General features: G+C 38.7%; 1 protein-coding gene across 1 annotated transcript in view; it reads left to right on the forward strand.

Moving 5' to 3' along the window:
• Positions 1-16,775: 16,775 nt before the first annotated feature.
• The window catches only part of LOC138829681 (zinc finger protein 585A-like), a 43,167-nt gene continuing 33,981 nt past the window's right edge, over positions 16,776-25,961 (forward strand). The window contains exon 1 of the mRNA XM_070026155.1: positions 16,776-18,527. Coding sequence (XP_069882256.1) covers positions 16,846-18,527 — 1,682 coding nt within the window. The 5' untranslated portion in view covers positions 16,776-16,845. The remainder of the gene's footprint in view (positions 18,528-25,961) is intronic.

The raw sequence follows: 25,961 nt of genomic DNA on the forward strand, positions 1-25,961 counted from the left end.
ACCGAGAGGAAGGAACATTTAGGATCACAGAAGAGATAGGAATTCAAAACAAAGATTGAAACACAAAAACAGACTGGATGGGGGAAATGATCAAACTTCACATCAAAACAGACCTACCCTAAACTTCACTCTTCTACCCAAACCCACACTCTTCCAGATCCCCCAAAACACCATCTCTTTGAAGAGCAAGGGAGGTGATGATCCATGGTCTAAGAAAGCCCTGTGAGGGAACGTGTCACAAATTAGCTGAAGAAACTATTAAAGAACTGGTAAATGGAGCACAGAAAAAAACTCACACATGGTGCCCAAGGTCTGAGTTCAAGCCACAGGACCAACAGCAAAAAAAGGAAAAGAAAATAAAAATGTCTAAGCGGAAAGACAAAATTCAGAAACAAACAACCAAAAACTCCTTATGCTTTCATAGGTGGAATTTGGGAGTTTCAGGGAAATCGATTTTGAGAAATCTAAATGGAGAAAAGGATTATGCTGCCTATCTACCTATTTTATTTCAACGTCTACATTACAGCAGTGGAAAATGTTAGGGGCTGCGAATACCGTTTTAAAGTGAGACGAGAGATATTAAAAAACTGAAGGCAAAACGGAGATGTAATTTATATTCAGGAGAACATAAGAGCTGAACAAAACTGAAAATAACAATGCAGTCTCATCACCTCAATTGCATGATTAGAACTAAGAATTAAAAAGCCAACTTATGCAATGCTCCTAACACATTTCCATCTTCGGGTTAGTCGTTGAATATTTCAGGAGCCACACAATAATTTTCAGGAAGAAACTCGCCTTTGCTCCCACTGCCAAGAGAGCAAGATCTGCAGACCTCCATGCAATTCTGGGACCTGAGGTGTGGTACTGGTCAGAATCCCAGGGCCAATCCCAACCAGGTCCAGGTGGCTCTGTGCGCCGTGCATTGTGGGAATTGTAGTCTTAGTTGAGACACAGACCTTGGAACCAGATGATTTGGGGCAAGGGGCGGGAAGTTCTTTCTGCGCATGCGTCTCCCCACCCACTGTTGATTTTTTTTTCTGTCCGGTAATTCCGGGTTCTTTCCTTTTCCCCCTCTGCTAGAAGTTCTGGGAAGTTCGGTGTTGCTTTCCCGAGGTCCAAGCCCCGAGGCAGGCGCCCAGCCGCTCTTCAGGGGACCTTGGGAGCTGTAACTTGATGGAATCTCAGGCTGCGGATCCGATTTCAGGTATGAACGGCAAGCTGGGTGCAGGACCGGAGTCAGCCCCACGTGTGCCTCCTGTCTGGGCTTGGTGATTTGTTTGGGGTTCAAGTGCTTGTGCTGCCATTGGCCCGCGAGCCTCCAGAAACCGGACACTGGCTCCCGGAACCCCAAGAGCAAGCTGGGTGGCTCTCCAGACTAGGAGAGCCGGGAGCTGTGCGTGTGAACGCCACGACTGAGAGATGCTGCCGGCACCCACGCCACCTGATTCACTTTGCCCAGCTGTAAGCTGAGCACGGAAACGGTTGTCGTGACCTTGTGAAGTGTGTGTGCCAGGGTTGAGTCTCCTTCCATGGCAGTTGCCTTTTGGGCTTCTGTGTTGTTTCTGCTAGAGGTGTCTCTGCTCTGCCCCTGCTTGGCAGCCTTCTTAGCACTCTGTGCTGGAGTTCACACGGGTTTGGATCCAGCTTGTGGAATCTCCTTCCCAGAGCACAAGATTGACGTGATACTCTTCCCGCCAACTCTTCTCAAATCACTTGGTTCTGTTGGAAGGTTTAGACCCTCTTTCAGGAGGGGACCGCAGCTGGCCTGAGGATTAAGCCGAAGCCTAGTAATCAGAGGGGGCATGAGACTGTGGTTTGGGCTGGAGGGATAAATGTCACATCTGAAAGTGTCTCTCTATGTACTAGATCCCTAATCCTATTCCCACTGATTGATTCAACCTCTTCCCACTCTCATTTCTAGTATGGGATCCCTCAGACTTAATCCAGATGTCTCATCAGTGGATTTCCTGAAGCTACTTGTAACATGTTAAGTTTTTCCTGGCCGTTCAGGAAGTGTTGATCTAGAAACTTGGACTTCTATGAAAAATATATAGAAAAAAGTTGGAGGTAATGTATATTGCTCAAGGATATATGATGCATAGATATAACCTGTCCTGAAGATTTAGCTTGTGTTATCCGTTGTGTTAAAATCTGCTCAAAGAAGTATTATTTTACATAGAAAATTCTTTTTGGTATTTGAAGTCAGTGAATCATAAACAGTCCTTTAAAATATCGTATAGATACATATTGATCCTATTTTTATCCTCTTCATATCCTATGGCTTCTGCAACTTTAAAATGTTAGGGATATTCTGCACTATATTTGTTTCTGAGAAACAGCAACTTCTCCATATGCTAATGAGGCTATTTTACATTACTTAAAATGAGAGAGACTGCCTCAACATGCATTCCCAAACACTTGATAAATCATTTAATAATATAGAAAATTAAGTTAAATATAATCTAATAATATAATTTAAACGCAATTCTACATAATTGTGCAAAGAAACAAATGATCTGTGGATAACAGCATTTCCTGTGTAAGAAACCAACCAACAAGTACCAAACAATTCCCATACCGATTTAACTTTTATGGATCTACATTTTGGGGTGCCCTCAACTTGCTATTTTGTGTTAATATTGTTTAAATCACAAATAAGACTTTAATCTTCTAAATCCTTCCCTGAGGATGGTTGATTGGAATTGTGTCTCTCCTATGACCCAGTATTTTATGTTCATCTTATTAGGCCCTGTACCTTCAGCATTATGGCCAAGGTTCTTCATATGACTGTTCAGGAAAGTGAGCATTACTGACATAAGATCTTCAGTGATGTCCATTTGGCCAAAGTAGCTTAAATGGGAAATTGAAAGTCCTTGCATAAGGGTGCTCTGAGTATTTGGATATAAGGAAATGTGCCATTTCCAACATTATAGCACTAGAAACATGCATTGCATATGTCCTTCCTGTATACCCTTTGTGAAAAATACTGAGCTATACTATACATGATTTCCCTGGTATGAGAATCTGGAAATGAATGAGGTGGAGTACAAATGCCCAGTGGAGTGCTAGGATCCCTTTGCGTTAAAGGAAAAAATAGTTCTTGCATCCCTAAGTATATTTCAGTAAAAACTAGTTTTAATGAAATGTGGTATGTTTTTATTTTTCAATTATTTTTGTGGGGTATTAGTTTTTAGGAATACGGAATGTATCTTAACCTAGAAATGAATTGCTTTTATTCTATCTATCTACCAATTAATCAACTATGGCTTCATCTTTACTGGAATGTTTGATTAATGCACTACTTCAGACATAAACCATACTTGTTCTCCCATAAGAAGGCTTTATGCTTTTCCGGCCCATGGGTAATGTTATAAGCAGGAAAACCTGGGGCAAAATCACACAGATTCTTTCCTGACTACCTCATTTGCCTTTTCTCCCAGCCATGCTTCCAGAATCTTCTGTCCATTGTCAACAGCAAGAAAGAATGAAAGGATCTGTGGTAAGTTGCTTTTGATTTCTCTGTTTTACATTCCATTTTTTGAACCTAATAGTGGACAAGATTGAAAAACAGAAAAACAGATTCAACTTGAGGAACATGCTCCTAAATCAGATAAAGATGGCTTGTAGATTTTGCACATTATTAATCTGACATTCTGGCTAAAATGAGTAGAGTACTTCAGTTTGTTTCTAGTTGTTCTGATGTTGTTAGAAGTAGTCAAAATTGTTAAGGGATTCACTGACACCGAGGAGGTGACTGCTCATGGAAGCAACTGGTCAGAGATCACATCCCTATGAATAACATTAAACTGTCCTAATGAAATTTTTACTATACTTTCTGAAAACTGTAGTCACATATACCTTCAACTATTGAAGTGTACTGAGTAACATATGTGTACTTAAATTACTAGTTCTTCGACTGCTTCATAGGCTTTTTCTACTTGAAACTTAGGCTATATTTCATTATATAGTGTATATCCTTTCTAGAAATCCCTCCATGTTTCTCAAAGAACTCCTGACTAGATTTTTGTCTGTATTTTGTCTATTCATTCTCTGTTTCTTGCTCTCTAGCTTTCTTTCTCTCTTCTCTTTGATTTCATCTGTTTTTCTCTCTCTCTTTCTCATTGTTTCTCTCAGACCCTCCTCCCTCCATCTGTCTCTTGCTTTTTTCCTTGCTTCAAATGCTGTATCTAGGAGCTAGTATTTCTGTTTTCTTTTTTTTTTTGTCCATTGTAGGGCTTGAATTCTTGGACCTGGGTACTGTCTCTCACTTCTTCAGCTCAAGGCGAGTACTCTACCACTTGAGTCACAGTCCCTCGTCCAGTTTTGTGGTTGTTTATTAGAGCTATGCGTCTAAGGGACTTCTCTGTCTGAGCTGGCTTTAAAGCGTGATCCTCAGATCTCAGCCTCCTCAGTAGCTAGGATTCCAGGCGTGAGTCACCAGTGCCCTACTAGAACTAGTTTTTCTTACTGATCACTTTTCCTTTATTGACATGACTCTTAGAATTAACATGTTTTTACCCATTATGAAGGAAACATGTTGCTAAATGTAAGCCGAGGTACTTCTATGAAGAGTCCAGAGCTAAAGAAAATTAGAAAAACACAAAAGCACAGACAGAGAGATAGGGAGGAAGTAGGGGTCCTAAAGCTCACTGCCAGTTGTGCCCCGAATTCCTTCAACTAAGCATCTTCATTTGGGTTCACACAAGGAAGGTTACCATGAGTACATCAAAAAAAAAAAAATTAAAAATCTCGATTAATATTACATTTAGAGCCAAACAGAGTTTGTGAGAGACCTTTCCTATGTTATTCTTTTTTGGTGTGTGTGAAAATACTGTACAGAGGGGTTACAATTACATGGGCAAGATAATGGGTACATTTCTTATCAAGCATTATAGCCTTCTCCTTTGTTTCTCCTTCTCATCCCTTTCCATCCTCTCCTCACCCATGTTTACCACATTTTCTTGATCCATAATCTACTGAGGGGCATCTGGGTTGGTTCCATATCCTAGCTATGGTAAATAAGGCTGCAAGAAACATAGTCGTGAGGGTAGTTTTAGTGTGGTCTTGTTTGTGAACATTTGGGTAAATGCCCCAAAGTGGGATTGTTGGGTCATAGGGGAGCTCTATGTGGAGTTCTTTCAGGAACCTCCATACTGCTTTCCAAAGTGGTTGAACAATTTTACACTCCCACCACTAATGCAGTAATGTTCCCTTCTGTCCCCATCCCCTCCAGCATATGTTGTTTAATTAGAGTTCTTGATTTTTGCCATTCTAACTGGGGTGAGGTAGTATCTCAATGTTGTTTTCATTTACATTTCTTTTTTTTTTTTTTCTGCGGTCAGGTCGTGGGGCCTGAACTGTCCCTCAGCTCTTCAGCTTAAGGCTAGCGTTCTACCACTTGGGCCACAGCACCACTTCTGACTTTTTTCTTTTGCTTATGTGGTGCTGAAGAATTGAACCCAGGTCATCAGGCATGCAAGGCAAGCACTTTACCACTGAGCTATGTTGCCAGCCCCTGATTTGCATTTCTTTTATGTCTAGAGAAGTTGAGCATTTCTTCATGTGTCTATTGGCCATCCTTCTTTCCTCTTCAGAGAAGTTTCTCTTTAAGTTTTAGCCCACTTATTTATTGGGCAGTTGTCTCTATGAAGATTTGTTGTTGGAGGATTTAATTTTTTGAGCTCCAGGTATATTTTAGATATGAGATTCTTATCCATTGTATGGCTAGTGAAGATCTTCTTCCTATCCCTGTGCTTTATATTGATCTTGCTAGCTATGGCCTTTGCCATGCAGAAGTGCTGCAATTTCATGCAATCCCATTTATCCAACCTTTCTATGATTTTTTTGTTTCTGGATTTCTATTTTTAAATTTTGGCCTATGCCATGGAGACTTATGGTTTCTCCTATTCCATCCTGTATGGTTTATAGAGTGTCTGCCTTGACACTGCGGGCTTTGATTCATTTGGAATTGCTTCTGGTGCAGGGTGATATATAAGGATCCAGCTTTAGTTTTCTACAAGTATTTAACCAATTTTGCCAGCACCATTTACTGAAGAGGCTGTCTTTCTTCCATTCTTTTTTTTTCTTTTTTTGCTCCCTTATCCAAGATTAAATGGCTATAGGTCTGTAGGTTCATTTCTGGATTTTCAATCTATTCCATTGGTCCTGAAGTCTGTTCTTGTGCCAGTAAGAAGATGTTGTGATTACTATAGCATTGTAGAAGAGTTTGAAATTTGGTATTGTTATTCCTCCAGCTGTGTTCTTTCCATTGAGGATCGTTTTTGCTATCGGGGTCTTTTATTGTTGAATACGGATTTTTGGATTGCCTCTTCTATTTCCTTGAAGAAGGAAGTTGAAATATTTATTGGTATCGCATTGAATTTGTAGATTGCCTTGGGAAGTATTGCCATTTTCACCATGTTGATCTTTCCAATCCAGGAGCATGGGAGTTTTTGCCACTTTCTAAGTTCTGTTTTGATTTCCTTTTTCAAGTTTTTCAGTTTTCATCATAGAGGCCCTTCACTTCTTTGGTTAAGTTAATTCCTAGGTATTTTATTTTTGGGGGGCTATTACGAATAGAGTTGCTTTCCTAAATTCAGCCACACTTTTCTCATTGTTGGCATACAAAAAAGCCATTGGTTTTTGAGGGTTAATTTTATACCCTGATACTTCACCTAACTTTTGAATCAACTTGAGTAATTTGGGAGTGCAGTTTGTGGGATTCTTTAAATATAAGATCATGTCATCTGCAAAGAGGGAGAGTTTTACTTCTTCTTTCCCTATTTGAATCCCCTTTATGTTTGCATCTTGTCTTATTGCAGTAGCTAGGCATTCTAATACTAGATTGAAGATAAGTGCAAATAGTGGACATCCTTGTCTCGTTCCTGAGTTGAGGAAATGGCTTTCGTTTTTCACCATTGAGTATAATGCTGGCTGTAGGTTTGTCATATACAGCCTTATTGTATTGAGGAATGTTCCATGGATTCCTAATTTTTACACAACCTTCATCATAAAGGGGTGTTGGATCTTGTCCAATGCTTTTTCTGCATCTATTTAGATAACCATGTGGTTCTTATTCTTGCTCCGGTTGATGTGATGAATTATATTAGTTGATTTGCATATATTGAACCAGCTTTGCAACCCTGAAAGGAATCCTATTTCATTGTGTTGTATGATTTTTTGGATGAATTGTTGAAGTCAGTTGGCCAAAATTTTGTTCAGAAGTTTTGAATCAATGTTCATCAAAGAAATGGGTCTATAAGTTCTCTTTCTTTGATGAGTCCCTGCCTCGTTTTGAGATGAGGGTTATGAGGGCTTCATTGGATGAGTTCGGTAGTGAACTTTCTCTTTGAATTTCATTGAAGAGTTGGAGGAGTATTGGTGTGAGCTCTGCTTAGAAGGCCTTGTAGAATTCCGCTGTAAAACCATGTGGTCCTGGACTTTTCTTAGATGTTTCTATTTTAATGCTTGTTATGGGCCTGTTGAGATGGTTTAACTCATCTTGGTTTAGTTTCGACAAGTCAATATTTGCTAGGAAAAGGTCCATTTCTGCCAAGTTCTCAAACTTATCATAAATGTTTCAGAAGTATTCCTTTGTAATGTTCTGAATCTTGGTTGTTTCTGTGGTGATGTTTCCATTCTCATCTCTGAGTTCATTTATTTGGGTGTGTTCTCTTCTTTTTCTAAGAAGATTTGCTAAGGGTCTGTTAATATTGTTAATTTTTTCGAAGAACCAACTCTTTGTTTTGTTGATTCTTTCTATACTTTATTTGGATTGTAATTCATGTAATTCTGATTTAATTTTAATTATTTCTTTCTGTCTACTGGATTGGGGTTTATCTTGCTGCTCTTTTACAAGGAGACTCAGATGTCTCATTAAATTGTTGATTTCAGATCTCTGCAATTTGTTGATGTAGGAACTCAGATCTCTAAACTTGCCCCTGCGTACTGCCTTTGCTGTGTCCCAGAGGAGCTGGTAATTTGTGTGTTCATTTTGGTTGAATATCATGAATATTTGAATGTTCTTTCTAATCTCTTCCGTGACCCACTCGTGATTCAGCAGTGTGTTGTTCAGCCTCCATGTATTACAGGACTTTCTTTGGTTGCTTTTGGTGTGGAGTTCTGATTTTATTCCCTTCTGGTCTAAGAGAATGCAAGGTATTACTTCAATGTTTCTGAATTTGGACAAGTTTGCTTTGTGGTCTAAAATGTGGTCTATTTTGGAAAATGTTCTATGTGCTTCTGAGGAAAACATGTATTCTGATGCTGTTGCGTGAAATATTTGGTAGATGTCTGTTAAATCTAGTTGATCTATGCAGTTGTTAGGATCTGTTAGGTTTCCCTGTTGAGTTTTTGCCGAGTTGATCTATCCAGTGGGGAGAGTGGTGTGTTAAAGTGCCCAACAATTACTGTCTTTGAATCTATGTGGGATTTGAGGGAAAGTAGTGTTTCTTGGATAAATTTGGGTGCTCCGTTGTTTGGTGAATAGATATTTAGAATTGTAATATCCTCCTGAAGGACAGATCCCTTAATTAGTATGTAGCAACCTTCGTTATCTCTTCTCACAAATTTTACTTTGAAGTCTATTTTACCTGGTATTAGGATTGCAACTCCTGCCTGTTTATGGGGGCCGTTTGCTTCTTGTATCTGAATAGGCCTATCTTTTTGCATGTTTGGGAGTTCTCTGCTAGGATCCTGTTAAACAAATTTTCTAGACCATTAACTACTGTCTCTAGGTTCTCCTCTACACCTATTCTCTTCCAATTGGGCCTTCTGATGGTGTCTTCCAAGTGTTGAATAGATCTATCATATTTCTTAGATTTGTCTTGGATGGTTATATGTTCTTTCTCTGTAATATCTAGGTTGTCTTCAGTCCCTAAGATTTGATCTTCTGAATGGTCTAACCTACTGTCAAGATTTTTCTACTTTGTTTTTTTATTTCTTTTCCTTCTAATTGGTCAGCTTTGATGGCTTCAAATTCTTTGTTGGAACTTTGTTTTAGATCGTGTATGAAGCACTGGACTTCCTTAATTTGGTATTGTTTATTCACAAATCACTTAGGTGATTGGTTATGGTTTCTGTGGGCTATCATTCCTTCTGTTGGGTTCCATTCAGCATTCCCATTGTGGTCTCCTTTACTTCTTTCAGTCCTCTGTTAATGGATTCCATGAATGCATTTAGTGATCTTTGTGTATGCTCATCCTTATCTCTCAATTCCTGTATTACTCTTTGCTTAGCTTCCTCAAGTTCATCCAATTCCTGTAGTTCTCCTTGAGTGTTCTCAGCCTGCTCATGCCATTCCTCTTTCCCTTTGACTGATCTCTGCCAGCTCATGGATTCCTTTATTTCTCTTTGAGTGTTCTCAAGGTGTTCAACCAATTCCTGTATCAATTTTTGAGTAGCTTCCTCAAGCTCATGATATTCCTGTATTAACCTTTGGTTTGTCTCCTCTCTCTCCGTATCATGCTCACAGAGTCCTTTGCAGGTTTTCAGTCTTTTCATTTACAATGTTTACAAGCAGTGTTTGTAGAGCTATTTGGGAACTCCCCTCTGGATTATTCATTATCTGGTCTGTCAGCTGATTATCCTTAGTGGGAGTTGAGATGCCTGGACTTGCCATTTTTCTTGTGTTTTTCCGGCTTGCTCTGCCCATTAGAGATGAAAGTAACTCCAGTTTTATGCTAGAACACTATCTTAAGGCCAGCATCATCCAAAGTCTGTAGTTGCACAGTCAAAAGTCTGCAGATACAATCTAGTTCAACAGATATACTATTCAACATCAAACAACTGTGTATTCATGGGCTAAGAAGCGCAAAGAAGAATTTGACAAACCAGAAATTATTAGGTTTATTGAGAGATGTGGGTAAAAATAGGAATAGAGGGATGTGGAAAGGCAGAGCTAGAATTAACTAAGTCCTAATCTCAAAGTGGGAAATAGATTGGATAGAATGAAAGTAAGAGAGCTTAAAAAAGGAGAAAGAGAAAGAAACAAAGAGACAAGAAAAAACAGGAAAATAAAAATTAAAAATTAAACAGTGAAACACTGACTTCAAATTTCAAAACATAATTTCCAAGAAGAAGGTGGATAGAATGATAGAAGTGGAGGGCTAAAGAGACATGAAAAAATGTTTTTAAAAAGCTTAAAATATTATATAGGTATAAAGAGTACTGCTATTAAGGAATTCAAGTCTAAGAGGTTTTGAATTCAGTAATAAATTTCTGGATTAAGTTGTACACAATGGGGTATTCGGTCTAGTAATCGACTAAGGGTATATCAGGATAAGCAGAAGAGCAATTGTCACGCAAAGAAAAATGAAAGAGAAGAAAAGGTGAAAAGAATGGGAATGAAAGAAAAAAAGGATCAAAAGGTCAGTAGAGCTAAACAAAAAAAATTTTATTTAAAGAAAAAAAAGCACACAAACTTATACCCCTAAAATAAAAATTATAAGAGGAGGGGAAAAAAAAGTTAATACAAAACAATTTTTTAAGTTAAAAATTGAAGAAAGTTTTAGACAAACTTTTCAAATTTGGTGCGGGGGAGGATTGTGTGGGGGCGCCAGGGGAGGCTGGGAAGGGATGGGAAGGGGAAACAAAGGAGGAGGCTACAATGCTTGATAAGAAATGTATTCATTATCTTGCCCATGTAATTGTAACCCATCTGTGCAGTATTTTCACAATAAAAACATGAAATTAAAGTTTTAGAAAAAAACTTTTATGAAAGGTACAAAAAAAGACTATTTGATTTTTTTGTGGGGGAAGGTTATGGGAAGATCCCTTGTGTCCTTAACCAGTCTCTTGTTACAGTCTCTGATCCGCTTGCAGTATTTGATTTTCCTGTGGCTTGGTTGGTTTCTTAGGTCAATTTGTTTGAGCAGGCAGAAAACTGCTCTGCTTTACACAGGAGTTTGTGATCCTTCTCCCAGGGCAATTTAATGGGAGGGAGATCTGTTCTGAGTATCACAAAAGATGGAGTTGGCTGTTTCCTCTAGTGTGGAGATGCTGTGAAGAGGCTAGGTTCTGGATAGAGTTGAGGCCTTTCAGCAAACAGTAGCTTTTCCCTGAGGGACTAGCTTCTGAGAGACTCTCAGAGCCCAGCCTGAAGCCATTCTCAGGGTTTATGTTTACTGAATTTCAATTGATTGTCAAGGCTGTTATAGGGAGGGGCAGCCTCTTTCTCTGTTTACCCAGTGAAGAAAGCCACTCCTGGGGCTGGAGCCCTGGCTGGGAGACTTCCCTTTGTGTGGAGCTGAGCCTAGCAGGTCAGGTTAGGTTCCTTTTCAACATAGTTCCTTGTACAAGTCATTGTTACAATGGCCCATCCTCTATTCTTATTTCAGCATTTTATAATTTCTGTTCCCCTCCTCAATTAGAAAAATGTATATACAAGATGCAAGACACCAGAATCAAAGACAGTGACAACAAGGTTTATGCCATGGCAGAAGAACATACAAAGAAACAAAAAAAAAAAAAAATCATATAGTACATTATAAGCCCATCAAAAAGAACAGCAAGAAATATCCTTGGGAAGCTTCCTAGAGAACTGATTCAGCAATATGAGATACACTTGAAAAATAGTCAGTGAAAAGATATACAAAAACTAAAATTAAGATGCACAGATTAGAGTAATTTGCATTTTTGTTCAGACTCCGGTGGCCCACACCTGTCATCCTAGCTACTCAGGAGGCTGAGAGCTGAGGATCCTGGTTCAAAGCCAGCCTGGACAGGAAAGTCCATGAGACACTTATCTCCAATAAATCACTCAGAACACCGGAAGTGGCACAGTGGATCAAGTGGTGGAGCATTAGGCTTTAGTTGAAGACCTGAGGGAGAGTGCCCAAGCCTAGAGTTCAAGCCACACAACCGATTTAAAAAAAAAAAAAAAAAAGGAATACTTTGCATTTTTGGTCTATGTGTGTTTGTTACTAATGCTATTTGTAGCTGTATGTTTCCAGCTAAAATGTGGCTTAACGTTTGTTCTTAAATTTTAATTTGTTATTTTAACTGGAAAATAGACACACATGGCACCTATATCTCTGATCCTATTCAGAGAGTCTAAAATTTGATTTTTCCATATTCCTTTTTTCAAACAATTTATTTTATTATTAGGTTTAAGTAGTTATACAAAGAAGTTGCCATTCTACAAAACAGTATGTGAATAGAAGATGTCTGTCCCCCATTGCTCCTAAACCACCCATTCTCTGAATTTTCTTTTTTTGTTGTTTAAATTGAGAGAAAGTGATTATTTAAATTTCACATATGTCACAGTATTGTGGAACAGAGATGCTTAGTTGAAGTCAAAAACACATTTTCACCTTCAAGGCAAATTGTCATTGTCATGGTCTATAAAGTTTGTGAATTTTATGAGCTTTGTCAATACAAATCATTCCCTATTCCTTTTGAAGACAGGTCTTGATATGTAGTCCAGCATGCTCTTGAAATTGTTATGGAAGCTAGCCTGGCTGGTCATCCTTTTTGAATTTCCCAAGGTCAGGGTGTATAGGTATGTTCCATCCTGTGTGGCTACATTACCCATTTTCAATTCAGAGTTCACTGATAGTTCATATGGCTGCGTTGTTGTGCAGCCATCTCTTCCATCCATGTACAGCATGTTTCATTTTCCATGTATGAAGCTGTATATTCATTAATAGGCAGCTCCTTTTCCTCTCTACCCCAGTCTCTGGAACCATCTTACTTTTTGGCTCTATGACTTTGTTGATCCTTGAAAGCTCAGTAAGGGAAATCATACCATGGCTGTGCTTTTATGACTGCTGTATTTTACTTAGCTTAATGTATTCAAAGATCAACCCTGCTATAAAATGTAGCAAACTTGTCTTCCTTTTCAATGTCTTTGTTTATTCTTTTACCTGTTTCTGTCTTTAGGTTCTTGTCAGTATTTGCTCTGAAGTGATTCTCTAATACTACTTCTTATCTCTGCTTTCTCTTCTGCTGGGTACAAATCTAGAAATAGAAGTGCTGGACCATATTCCTATGTAATTCTCTATTTAGTTCTTTTTAGCTCTGTCCATACCATCTTTGATTGTTTTACATTCCTGCCAGACATGCACCAAGGTTCAAATTGAATTCACATCCTTCCCAGCCTTTGTTAGACTTTGGAAGGATATTTGTTGTTTTTATTTAAAACTGCCCATAGTAACATATATAAAGTAGTTATTTCTGTAGAATTTTGATTTGAATTCTTCTCCTGACTATTGATACTGAGCTTTGTATATTTCAAGGAATTATTTGTAGAATTTTTTAAAAGTGTCTTCAATCGTTTTCCTTATTTCTAGTTTTTCTGTTCACATGGCACTGAATAATTGAACCCGTGCATTCTAGACTAGCACTCTGGAGTAAGCCACATTTCCAGCCCTAAATCTAGTACCCTCTATTTTGGTACAATTAATTCGTTGGACTGAGGCCTTCCGATTTGCCTGGTAATTGCAATATTTATTGATGCATATGAGTAATCTACATACATTTCTTTAAATAAAGTGATGAGTTTATATATTGGATCTTCATGCATTGTGAATCATGAATATGGTACTATAAGTTTTATTTCAACAAACTATTGCAGAAATATTACATAAAATATATGACCAATATATTCCTTTATACTTACCTACACATTTACCATTTTAGTTTTTTTGTCCTACCTGTATATATATGTGGACTCCTTTTGCTCTTCTCTTGAAGCACTTCTCTTGTAACACTCGTAAAATGCAGATGTGTAATTAATCAACTCTCTTTCCCTGACCATATCTTCAATCTACATTTTTAGTAGAGTTCCTCTGCCCAATGGATTGTGAATTGAATGTTATTTTCTTTCAATTTCTCACATATATATTTCCCTTTTGTGTGTTAGTGAGCATTCACCTCTGCTATTGCCAAGCATGGCTGGCTTGGCCATTCATCATTTGTAATAGGGTTCAGTGTGGGAGTTCAAAACCTCTCCTCTTAGCCTCTGCAGGCAAATTAGCACTCTTATTTCCTTCCAACTTGTAAATTTGTCTTCTGTATCATTAGATCACATCCCTACTAATTTTTCTCTGTCTTGCTTGTCGTGGTCCTATTTTTCGTTTTTTGTCATCTTGAATGTTCCTTAAGTCTCTATCCATCCTCCATCCTTCCATGAAGGCATATTTAAATGAAAATGTAGTCAGGGAACATGGTATGCCCCTCGCAACTATATTGTGGATTGTAGAAGGTAGGCCAAGTTCACAAAACTTCCTTCTAGCAGTTCTTTTTTACATAGGAAAGAAATATCAGGGTATCTATGACCATAATTCAGTATTTAGCACTGAAACTACAAAATAGTTAACATAGGATATTTATATATGGGAAGTAAAGCAGATCTTATAAGGGCCAATCCATCATTAGCGACGTTTTAAGTACTGTTACTGCCTTTAACATTTATGTAGACACTTACTTTTCATGAATCAGTAAGGTGCTATGTATTCCTTGTGATGTCCTAAATGTGTTGTAATTGCTTATGAGATACCGTGTGTGTGTGTGTGTGTGTGTGTGTGTGTGTGTGTGTGTGTGTGTGTGCATGCGTGTCTGTTGGTTGGTTGTGAGGTTTGATTTCTGGACCTGAGCACTGTCCCTGAATTCTGCCCCTCAAGGCTAGTGCTCTACCACATGAGCCATAGCACCAGTTCTGCTTTTCTCCTGGTGATTAATTGGGGATGAGTCCCACAGACCTTCCTGACTTGGGCTAATTACTTGATTCAAATGTGCCATTACCGAAGCTGGTGTCATTTGATGATGTGGCTGTGGACTTCAGCTGGGAGGAGTGGCAAGACCTGGATCATGCTCAGAGGACCCTGCATAGAGATGTAATGCTGGAGACCTACAGCAACCTCTTGTCTTTAGGTGAGCAAAAGTCATTTGAACATGCGAGATCAAAGGCTGTTTTTTTTTAAGTAGATATATAAATATTTATGTTGTTTCGGTAGACGATTCCAGTCCGTGGGAATATAAAATTCCTGTCCATTTTTTCCACTTGATTATGTAATTAGAGACAATTTTATTCCCATTCATCAAGAAACCCAATCAGCACTTGGACCCAAAATCTAAACTACATTCCACTAATAGAAAGAAGACTGTCATCCTAAACTTGGGTTGATTTCTGTACGTGCAAATATAGTCTAGAATAGAAAGTACATCACTATTTGAAGTATGATCTGAAAATCACTAGTTGAAAGTGGTTATTTGTAATCAACCCTGATCCTGGGTGCAGTGGCTAACACCTGTAATCTTAGCTTCTCTGGAGGCAGAAATGTGAGGATGTTGGTTTGAAGCCTGCAACTGCAGAAAAGTGACCATGAGGCTTTTATCTCCAAATCCCTTCACAATCTACAAATGTAGCTGGGACTGAAACTAGCAGAATGCTAGCTTTGAGCAAAAGAGCTGAGTTCAAGCCACACAATTGGCAAAATAAGTTGAAAGCTGGGGAATATCAACGAGGGAGTGGATAAGAAATGAGAAACAAGGTTTAGGAGCAAGTTTGTGAACATGATGTCTAAGACCTTACAGTAATGATGACCCATCCTACCAATAGTTCTTCTCTACTTGTTAATAACAGGACACTGTGTTCCTAAACCTAAATTGATTGCCAAGCTGGAGCAAGGGTCAGAACCATGGATAAGAGAAGCCTCAGACAAAAATCTCACAGGTGAGATAAAGCATCTTGCATGATAGTTTTGTAGCCAGAGTACACTTGGTAAGTTTAATGAGCTTTACTGAGCAATAACGTTCCTAGTTCCCTGAGTCATGTGTGGCAGAGAACTAGGTGATCCTTTGTCTTAAGGACATGACAATCAAGAATTTACATGGAGACAAACTGATTTGGCTTTCCCAGTATAGTTAAAGTGAACAATTTTCTTTTTCTTTGTAGAAATCCTTCTTAAACAGAAAAAGGAAATGAGAAATGTAGAAAATGAGGTCTCATTTTCATTGAAACAAGGCCTATGCAGGTATGAGGAAATGAGGAGTATGCCAGGACTGCTATCCTGTGAGAGGAAAATTGCTTCTTGGTGATGTTGGAAGTGAGTGAGATTCAGAAGCAAAGCTTTTGGTTCATAGGGGATGACTACCTGGGTGGTGAGCTGCAGTATCTTTGGTCTTGAATGGTTGTGAAGGAGCAGGAGTGTTAGAAAAGGAAATTTGATGAGAATTTGACTAAGGGTGAGGGAAACCAATTTTAAAAATGCCACCAATCCCTAAAGTAATTCTTAGTGAGAAGTTAGAACTGAAGAGATGGAGGTATAAATCCTTACTCTCAGGAACCTTCCATGCTTAGCGGAAAGGCCAAGGGATGTATCAAACACCCTAATGGTCCCTAAATCTAGACAGTATTTCTGTTCCTCACCTAGTGGTTGAGAAGCAAAGCAGCAAAATGGATAAATTATTTCCACAAATTAAAAGAAAAATAATAGCTATTCGCTTAGGACCAAACCTCGAGGGTATTAAAGGCAAATGTTTAGTACTCAGCTTATAACTAATAGTGTGTAGATGAATCATTTGAGTAATTAATTCCTTGAGAAAAACTGAAACAGAAAAACATTATTTACCATTGTAAAATGTCAGTGCTACTTTCTTAACTAATACATTACAGAGAAAAGCTTATATTCTGCATCAAAGAGTTCCTGCTTTGATCTTTTAAAATCTCGTAACAGTTAGGATGCACGGAAATGCCTTTACTGTTATACATTAAGGAATCTTGAGGTCTCATTTCTGTTTTTGTCTGTCTTTCTATATCTCATTGTAGATGTCCAAGAAAAGGAGTACAGGACTAAGACCTGTCAGGAGAATCCCTATGATTGTCTGTCTGAAGTCGGAGTCATGAATATTAACACAGGGGAGAAAAATGTGAAATTAATAACAACTTTTAATTTGAGATCCAAACCTAAGTCAGAGCTGATTAGGAATAATGGGAACTCCTTAGGGATAAGGACAGAGGAGTTCAGGCAGTGTCAGAACATGCTTCTCCATGGCGAGTCTAATGGGATATGTGCTGCTTATAGTCCTGGAGTATCTCCTGTAGTTAAAGAATCTAACCAATGTGGACATTCTTTCACCCGGAAGACATACCTTACTGTCCATCAGAGAACACACACAGGAGAGAAACCTTATGAATGTAATGTGTGTGGAAAGTCTTTCAGCCGGAAGGCACACCTTACTGTCCATCTGACAAAACACACAGGAGAGAAACCTTATGAATGTAATGTGTGTGGAAAGTCTTTCAGCCGGAAGACAACCCTTAATGTCCATCTGACAACACACACAGGAGAGAAACCTTATGAATGTAACCTGTGTGGAAAGTCTTTCACTCGGAAGGCACAGCTTACTGTCCATCAGCTAACACACACAGGAGAGAAACCTCATGAATGTAATGTGTGTGGAAAGTCTTTCAGCCAGAAGGCACACCTCACTGTCCATCGGACAACACACACAGGAGAGAAACCTTATGAATGTAACCTGTGTGGAAAGTCATTCAGCCTGAAGTCATACCTCACTGTCCATCAGAAAACACACACAGGAGAGAAGCCTTATGAATGTATCCAGTGTGGGAAGTCTTTCACCCAGAAGACAAACCTTACTGCTCACGAGCGAACACACACAGGTGAGAAACCTTATGAATGTAACCTGTGTGGAAAGTCTTTCATGCGGAAGTCAAAACTTACATATCATCACAGAATACACATAGGAGATAAACCTTATGAATGTAATGTGTGTGGAAAGTCTTTCATCCAGAAGGCACACCTTACTGTCCATCAGACAACACACACAAGAGAGAAACCTTATGAATGTAATGTGTGTGGAAAGTCCTTCATCCGGAAGGCAAACCTTACTTTTCATCAGAAAATTCACACAAGAAAGACACTTTATGAATGTAACAAGTGTGGAAAATCTTTTCACTTGAAGGCATACCTTACTGTCCATCAGAGAACACACACAGGAGAGAAACCTTATGAATGTAACAAATGTGGGAAGTCTTTCACCCAGAAGACAACCCTTAATGTCCATCAGACAACACACACAGGAGAGAAACCATACAAATGTAATATATGTGGAAAGTCTTTCACCCAGAAGGCACAAATTAAAATCCATCAGACAACACACACAGGAGAGAAACCTTATCAGTGTAATGTGTGTAGAAAGTCTTTCACCCAGAAAGGAAACCTTAGGATCCATCAGACAACACATACAGGAGAGAGACCTTATGAATGTAGCAGGTGTGGAAAGGTTTTCGCCCGGAAAACATGCCTTACTATCCATGAGACAATACACACGGGAGAGAAACCTTATGAATGTAATGTGTGTAGAAAGTCTTTCGCCATGAAGTCACAACTTACTGCCCATCAGGCAACACATACAGGACAGAGACCTTATGAATGTAGGAGGTGTGGAAAGTCTTTCACCAAGAAAATCGGCCTTACTGTCCATGAGAGAAAACACACAGGAGAAAAACCTTATGGATGTAGCTGGTGTGGAAAGTCTTTCATCCGGAAGTCGATCCTTAAATCACATCAGATAATACACACAGGAGAGAAACCTTATGAATGTATGGAGTGTGGAAAGTCTTTCAGGTGGAAGGCAGCACTTAACATCCATCAGATAATGCACACAGGAGAGAAACCTTATGAATGTAACAGCTGTGGAAAGTCTTTCACCAGGAAGGTATACCTTTCTGACCATCAGAGAACACACACAGGAGAGAAACCTTATGAATGTGACCTGTGTGGAAAGTCATTCAGCCACAGGGGAAACCTTACTGTCCATCGGAGAACACACAGGAGTAAAACTTTAGGAATGTAACAGCTGTGGAAAGAATTTCACACAGAAGTCAACCCTCATTTTTCATCAGAGAGCACAACACAAGAGAGAAGCCTTATGACTGCAACAAATGTGGAAAGAACCGTGCACAGGAGGCCACAGCCTAGCATATAAGAAAATTCACCCAAATGAGAAATCTCTAGTATGTAACAAGTAGGGAAAGTCTTTCATTTGGAAGAGAAGTCAGTTTGCAATAGAGAACCCACACAGGATACAAACCTTATCAAGGTAGAAATGTGGAATTCTTCAACCAGAAGGCACAGCTCAGGGTTCATCATTGAACACACACACACACGAGAGAAATCATAGCAATGTAAAACATGTAGAAAGTTTTTCAAAAAAGTTCTAAGTACTCTCAGTCATTCTTCCCTAAATGTCCATCTTCTAAAATTTCTCAAGTTCCATTTCTAACATTCTCTATTGGGAGATCTACAAGAAGATGATTATGTCTAATTTCCTGTTTCATGAAATTCTAGGATGATATTTACCTTTTTCCTTTTATTTTGCTGTTAGTTTCATTTGAACTCATGGCCCTTTACTTCCCTTTGGCTTTTATTCTCAAGCTTAGCACTCTACCCTTTGTGCCACATCTCTAATTTTGAGGTTGTTGTATTTAGTATCATGAATCCTATCGTTGGGAAGCAGTCTACTTTCTTCAAAGGTGTTTACAAAATTATGTAAGTAAAACTGAAATGTTATAAATTAGGAACATAAGTAGTTTCATAGAATCTATAAAGAAATTGAGTGATTTAATGGAATTTTGTAACATTTAAAAATGAGAAATATTTGAGAATTATAGATGAGTAATAAAGTTGATTTAGTAAATACTTATTTTATGTGGTGAAATTCAATAAAAGTGACATAGAATCCATTCAGATTTCTTGTGGGAAACAATTTTCAAATTTTTCTGTAAACCTAGAATACCTTCTATAACATCAGTCTCTTCACCCCTGGAAATGAACAGTTCTATAATTTTTATAGAGCTGGTAGTATTTGTCATATATTCATATAGTCTTTCACAACAGAATAGACAAAATACATACTTTAAGGGATAGAGGTATGGCTTAGTTGTTAGAGCATTAGTAAGTGAGCAAAGTATCATGTACTGGCTTTGAGTCCCATTCTTGGAGCTAAAGAAAACAAAAAAGAATATACACTTAACATTCCACAATCCCATGTGTAAAAACAGAATTCAGAAGCCCCACATGAACATGTCTCCATAGCAACAGCTTATGAGGACTTTAGAGACATACTTGAGAATGTCCCAATGGTTCATAAATGTGAACCTCTTGGCTTTGAGTGACAGATTACAAGGGACGCATTCATCAGCAGCTCACCAGGGTGATTACATTGTGTGTGTGTGGGTATGCATATCTATGTATGTAAATATACATATATGTCACTACAAATTCATCCAGTCACCTGAATCCATCCATAACCCTCCACAGCACTATTCATTATATCAGATGTTTTCCACAATCATTGGCTCTACTAACCAGCTCATCTCAGGTGCAGTCATGGTGCAACAGAACACAGACCCATATCAGGACCTAAATACAGGCACATAAAGGAGGAAACTCCTTTACTATATGATCAAGTCCTCAAAGGAGGGATAGCATTAAGGTTATTTAAATTATTTGGAATTGAAAACCCAGGAAATGAAGACTCTTACAAAGAAGAGGACTAAAAGTGAAGGAATTTCATTGATTGAAAATAAAAGCAGGGCTGGGAAGGTGGCTCACTTGTAGAGCGCTTGCCTTACATGCATGAGGCCCTGGGTTTGATTCCTCAGCACCATATAAGCAAAAAGGAAAAAGCCAGAAGTGGCACTGTGGTTCAAGTGATAGAGCACTAGCCTTCAGTTGAAGAGCTGAGGGACAGCGCCCAGGCCCAGAGTTCAGTCCCCACGACCGAACCAAAAAAAATAAAAATAAATACCCTTGTTGCCACGCCTACTTCGGTGGAGTCTGCTTAGCATGGAACACCTGCTTTTAGATCTGAGAATGGGACTCCACAGAAGCCTACCTCTGAGAATGGGACTTCACAGAAGCCTACCCCTGAGAATAGGACTTCACAGAAGTCTACCTCAGAGAATGGGGCTTCAAAGAGGCCTACCTCCTAAAAAGGCTGGCAAGTCCCTGGGAAAGATATGTTCCTGTTTTTCTTTTTTTCGCTGAATAGGAGTGCCTATTAATCTTTTACTGCTCCTATTGCTTGTTCTACTTACTCATGCTCAACTTTCCCTCATTCAGGGCTCTTTCTTGGAAGTGTTGACGACTCCAACATCTGATGAGTGTCCTGAGAACATGACTAACTCACCAGAGTTAAGTGCTACCCTGAAAGTCCCTCTTATGGAGGCTATTAGACAAGTCATAAGTAAATATAAAAGTATTGGGAGGTTTCATGACGTCACTTCAGCAAAAGGAATTGTTTGTAAGAAATTTACAAGAAGCTGTAGGCATGGCTAGAGCAGAAAGAGTGTATGGCTATTGGAGATTTCCCTTTAATCCTGGAGCATAGACAATAGACTCATATAGATATCCTGTAGATAAGAAAGATGTAGAGGAATATTTAGACCAAAAGCTAAATAAGATTCCTAAAAGGTTGGTAGATGGAAGGTGGCAATAGGTTATCAGAGGAAAATAGTGGAATCCTCCATTATTTAGAGGACCACAGAGACTTCCCCCAGATCCATAGCCTTTTACAGGTGTGTATGATAAGGATGGCAACGGTTGGGAAAACTACTTAGGAGAAAGAACTTCCTATTACTCTCTTGCATTTACTGAGAGACTTGCTAGATCTAGGCCACCTTGGTGCTTACTATCAAAAAAGGAACAAGAAAGATCTTATGAGACAGTTAAGGCCTCTATGGAGAAGAGGAAACGATTATGTGAAAGGGTTACAGAGAAGACACTATGAGCTTGAATTAGATATATGGCCAGATTTAACTAAGTATACTGAATATCATGATTTTGGGCCACAAATTGGGGACCCTCTAAAAAATGGCAAAGAAGAATAATTGCTGAGAAAAGATTTGAAACGCATAAAGTACAAAACTAAACAAAAGTAACAATAAAGTACTAGAGTTCATGCCTTTCTGTCCAGCACCTTGCCCATATGCTCTGGTTAATGGTTAATAGGTGATAAACATCTCGAAACAACTGTATTTCTTAAAAATAGAGGTAAAGCCAAAAACAACTGCCTATCGTCATAGCTCATCATGCAAAAAACAAGATCAGGCGAGCAGCTGATGACCACCCAAGAACGAAGTCTTGCAGCAAGATTGTGTAACCTTTTGCCCTTTCTCATGGAGACTTATTCTATAAAAGCTTGTTATCCTCTGCAATAAATCGCATTCAGCAGTCACTCCTCTTGTGTGAATTGTCTGTTGGCCATCTCCCCACCTATTCCAGTTACCTCCACTAGGTGTCCTCCGAGTCCCGACAGAGCCAGTCCATGGCACCTCCTTAATAAAAGAAAAACACATTCATCTCCCCATGAATAGTTTCTGACACATTAGCACCTGAGAATATTCCTAGTTCCCAACTCAGCTTTTTTCTCCCTTTCACCCTGAGGAGTGTCTGAAACTCACCTGAGGAAAACTGTTGGGTCAGTGTAAAGTATGTGGCTGATTTTAAGAGGTCTCAGAACACTTGTGAAGCAGCTGGACACCTGTGGTTCACACATGTACTCCTATCTACTCAGAAGGCTGACATCTGAGGATCATATTTCAAAACCAGCCCAGCTGCAAAAGTCATTGAAATTACTATTTCCAATTCACCCAATGGCTTGAAGGGAACATGTGGCTCAAGTGATACAGTACTAGTCATGAGCAATCAAGTGTAGGGACAGCACCTAGGCCCTGAGTTCAAGCCCCAGAACCAGCAAAAAAGCAAACAAACATCGAAGCCCTTATTCAGTACCAGAAAAAAATCAAGGCATGTAAATACCAATATGTAAAGCTGCGGGGCTTAGGCTGCTCATGCTTGCAATTCTGAAAGCTGAAGATCAATCTTTGAAGCTTGCCTGGGCAAAATGAACAGGGGACTCTTCTCCCCAATTAACCACCATAAAGGTCATAAGTAAAAGATATGTGGCTCAAGTGGTAGAGGACTAGCCTTAAGCAAAGAAGATCAAGAACAGCACCTAGGAAATGAGATCAAGTACTAACATTTGCATGTTTAACTGATCTACAGGAATCAATACCATTGTAGTAATTGAACTTCATTTTGTAATAATGCACACTTTTAAGGAATCCTCTTAAAACAGAAAGATAACTTTCTTTGATAGGGTTGTGAAGCTAGTTCATTTAGTAGTTCCTCTAAACATTTTCCTTCCTTAATAATTAGGAACTCATTTGATTTGAGCACAGTAGTGAATTCCTCTGAAATAAATAGAGTAAGCTAGGTATGTTTTAGCAGGTTTATAATTCAAAACATAGTGAAGGAAGACAGGATTTTCACCTCTTTGGGAGCAACATAGGCTACATAGCGAGACTCTGCTTCATTTGTATATATAAAATATATGTTAATATATACCATATAATATATACATGAGTGTGCAAGTGTGTATATATATGCATGTGTGTATATGTTTATATATTTATATACAAACATAGGTGCATACATATAAAGAAATTTGTTTCCAAGTTTTTCCATTTCCTAACAAATGGGGCAATGTCATTCTTTCTGATGGAGGCATAGAATTCCATAGTGTATATATACCTCATTTTCTTGATCCATTTATCTACTGAGGGGCATCTGGGTTGGTTCCATATCTTAGCTATGGTCAATAATGCTGCAATAAATATAGTTGTGCTTGTAGCTTTAGTGTGGTCTTGTTTGTAAACTTCATCCAGTCCCTGGCATCCACCCATAATCCTCCATAGCATCTTGCAATTTATCAGACCTTTTCCACAATCATTGGCTCTACTAAGCAGCTCATCTCAGGAGCAGACATGGTGCAACAGAACACAGACCCATATCAGACCCTTAAATACAGGCACATAAAAGAGGAAACTCATTTATTGTATGATCAAGTCCACAAAGAAGTGATAGCAGTAAGCTTATTCAAATTATTTGGAATTGAAAACCCAAGAGGTGAAGATTCTTACAAAGAAGGAGACTAAAAGTGAAGGAATTTCATTGATTGTAAATAAAAGCACAATTCATCTCACCAAGAATAGTTTCTCTGCTACATTAGCACCTGAGCAATATTCTTAGTTCCCCCTCACAGCTTTTTTCTCCCTTTCACCCTGAAGAGTGTCTGAAACCCACCTGATGAAAACTGTTGATCAGTGTAAAGTATTCAGAAACACTGATTCAGAACACTTATGAAGCAGCTGGGCACATGTGGTTCACATTTGTACTCCTGTCTACTGAGGAGGCTGAGATCTTAGGATCATAGTTCAAAAGCAGCCCAGCTACAGAAGTCATTGAAATTCCTATTTCCAATTCACCACCCAAAGGCCTGAAGTGAACATGTGGCTCAAGTGAAACTAGTCTTGAGCAAAAAAGTTCAGGGACAGAACCTAGGCCCTGAGTTCAAGCCCAGAACCAGCAAAAAAAGCAAACAAACCTTATTCAGCATCAGAAATAACTGGAGGAATGTAAATAACAATATGTAAAGATGCTGGGCTCAGGCCACTCATACCTGCAATTCTGAAATATGAAGACCAAACTTTGAGGCTTGCCTGGGCAAAATGAACAGCAGAGTCGTATCTCCAATTAACCACCATAAAGGTCATAAGTAATAGATATGTGGCTCAAGTGCTAGAGGACTAGCCTTAAGCAAAGAAAAGCAGGAAAAGCACCTGGGCAATGAGATCAAATGCTAACTTTTGCATGTTTGACTGATGTACAGAAATCAATACCATTGTGGTAATGGAACTTCATTTTGTAATTATGCACACTTTTAAGGAATCCTCTTAGAAAGAGAAGAATAAGTTAATATGACAAGGCTGTGAAGTTAGTTCATTATTAGTTCCTCTAAAGATTATCCATCCTTAATAATGAGAAACTCATTTGATTTGAGCACAGCAGTGTATTCATCAGAAATAAAGTTAGTAAGCTAGGTGTGTTTCGGTAGGCTTATAATTCAAAGCCAAATAAAGGAAGAAAGGTTTTTCTTCCTTGAGAGCAACATAGCCTAAATAGTAAGGCTCTGCCTCATTTGAATACATGCAATATATAATATATTAATATATACAATATAATATATACATGAGTGTGCAAGTGTGTGTATATATATATATGCATGTGTGTATATATGTTTATATATTCATATACAAAAATACGTGCATACATATAAACATAAAGTACTTTCGTTTTTTTTAATTTAATTTAATTTTATTTGTGAACATACTATACAGAGGGGTTACAATTACATGGGCAGGATAATGCGTACATTTCTTACCAAGCATTGCAGCCTCCTCCTTTGTTTACCCTTCACATCCCTTCCCAGCCTCCCCCTCCCCCCCAATCCCAATCCGTCTCTTTCCCCCCCTTCCCCCTCCTGCACCGACGTTGTAAAGCTCGTTTTGGACATGACAACTTGTACTTCTCATTGTTGCAACAGGTCCACCTGTATCCTTAAACAACTGATTTTTCCCCATCTCCTACACAATTTATACTGACATCAAATATAGTGAAAGCAGGGGTTATACTGTGGGGGAGGGACATACAAAGCAACAAAGAGATAATCTTATAAATGCGTTAGAAAAACATGCATGAAAGAAAAAAACATTAAAATACATATCTAAGGGTTCATTCTTTTTGCTTATGTGGTGCTGAGGAATTGAACCCAGGGCCTCAGCCTTGCAAGGCAAGCATTCTACCACTGAGCCACCTTCCCAGCATTTCTTCATGTGTCTATTGGCCATCCTTCTTTCCTCTTCAGAGAAGTTTCTCTTTAAATCTTCAGCCCACTTATTTATTGGGCAGTTGTTTCTTTAAAGATTTGTTGTTGGGGGATTTAATTTTTTGAGTTCCAGGTATATATTACATAAGAGACCCTTGTGCATTGTTTGGCTAGTGAAGGTCTTCTCCCAAACTTTAGGCTTTCTATTGATCTTGCTAGCTATGTCCTTTGCCATGCACAAATGCTGCAATTCCATGCAATCC

This window comes from Dipodomys merriami, unplaced genomic scaffold (assembly GCF_024711535.1).
Source record: "Dipodomys merriami isolate MVZ:Mamm:240054 unplaced genomic scaffold, mDipMer1.0.p SCAF_175, whole genome shotgun sequence".
Taxonomy (NCBI): domain Eukaryota; kingdom Metazoa; phylum Chordata; class Mammalia; order Rodentia; family Heteromyidae; genus Dipodomys; species Dipodomys merriami.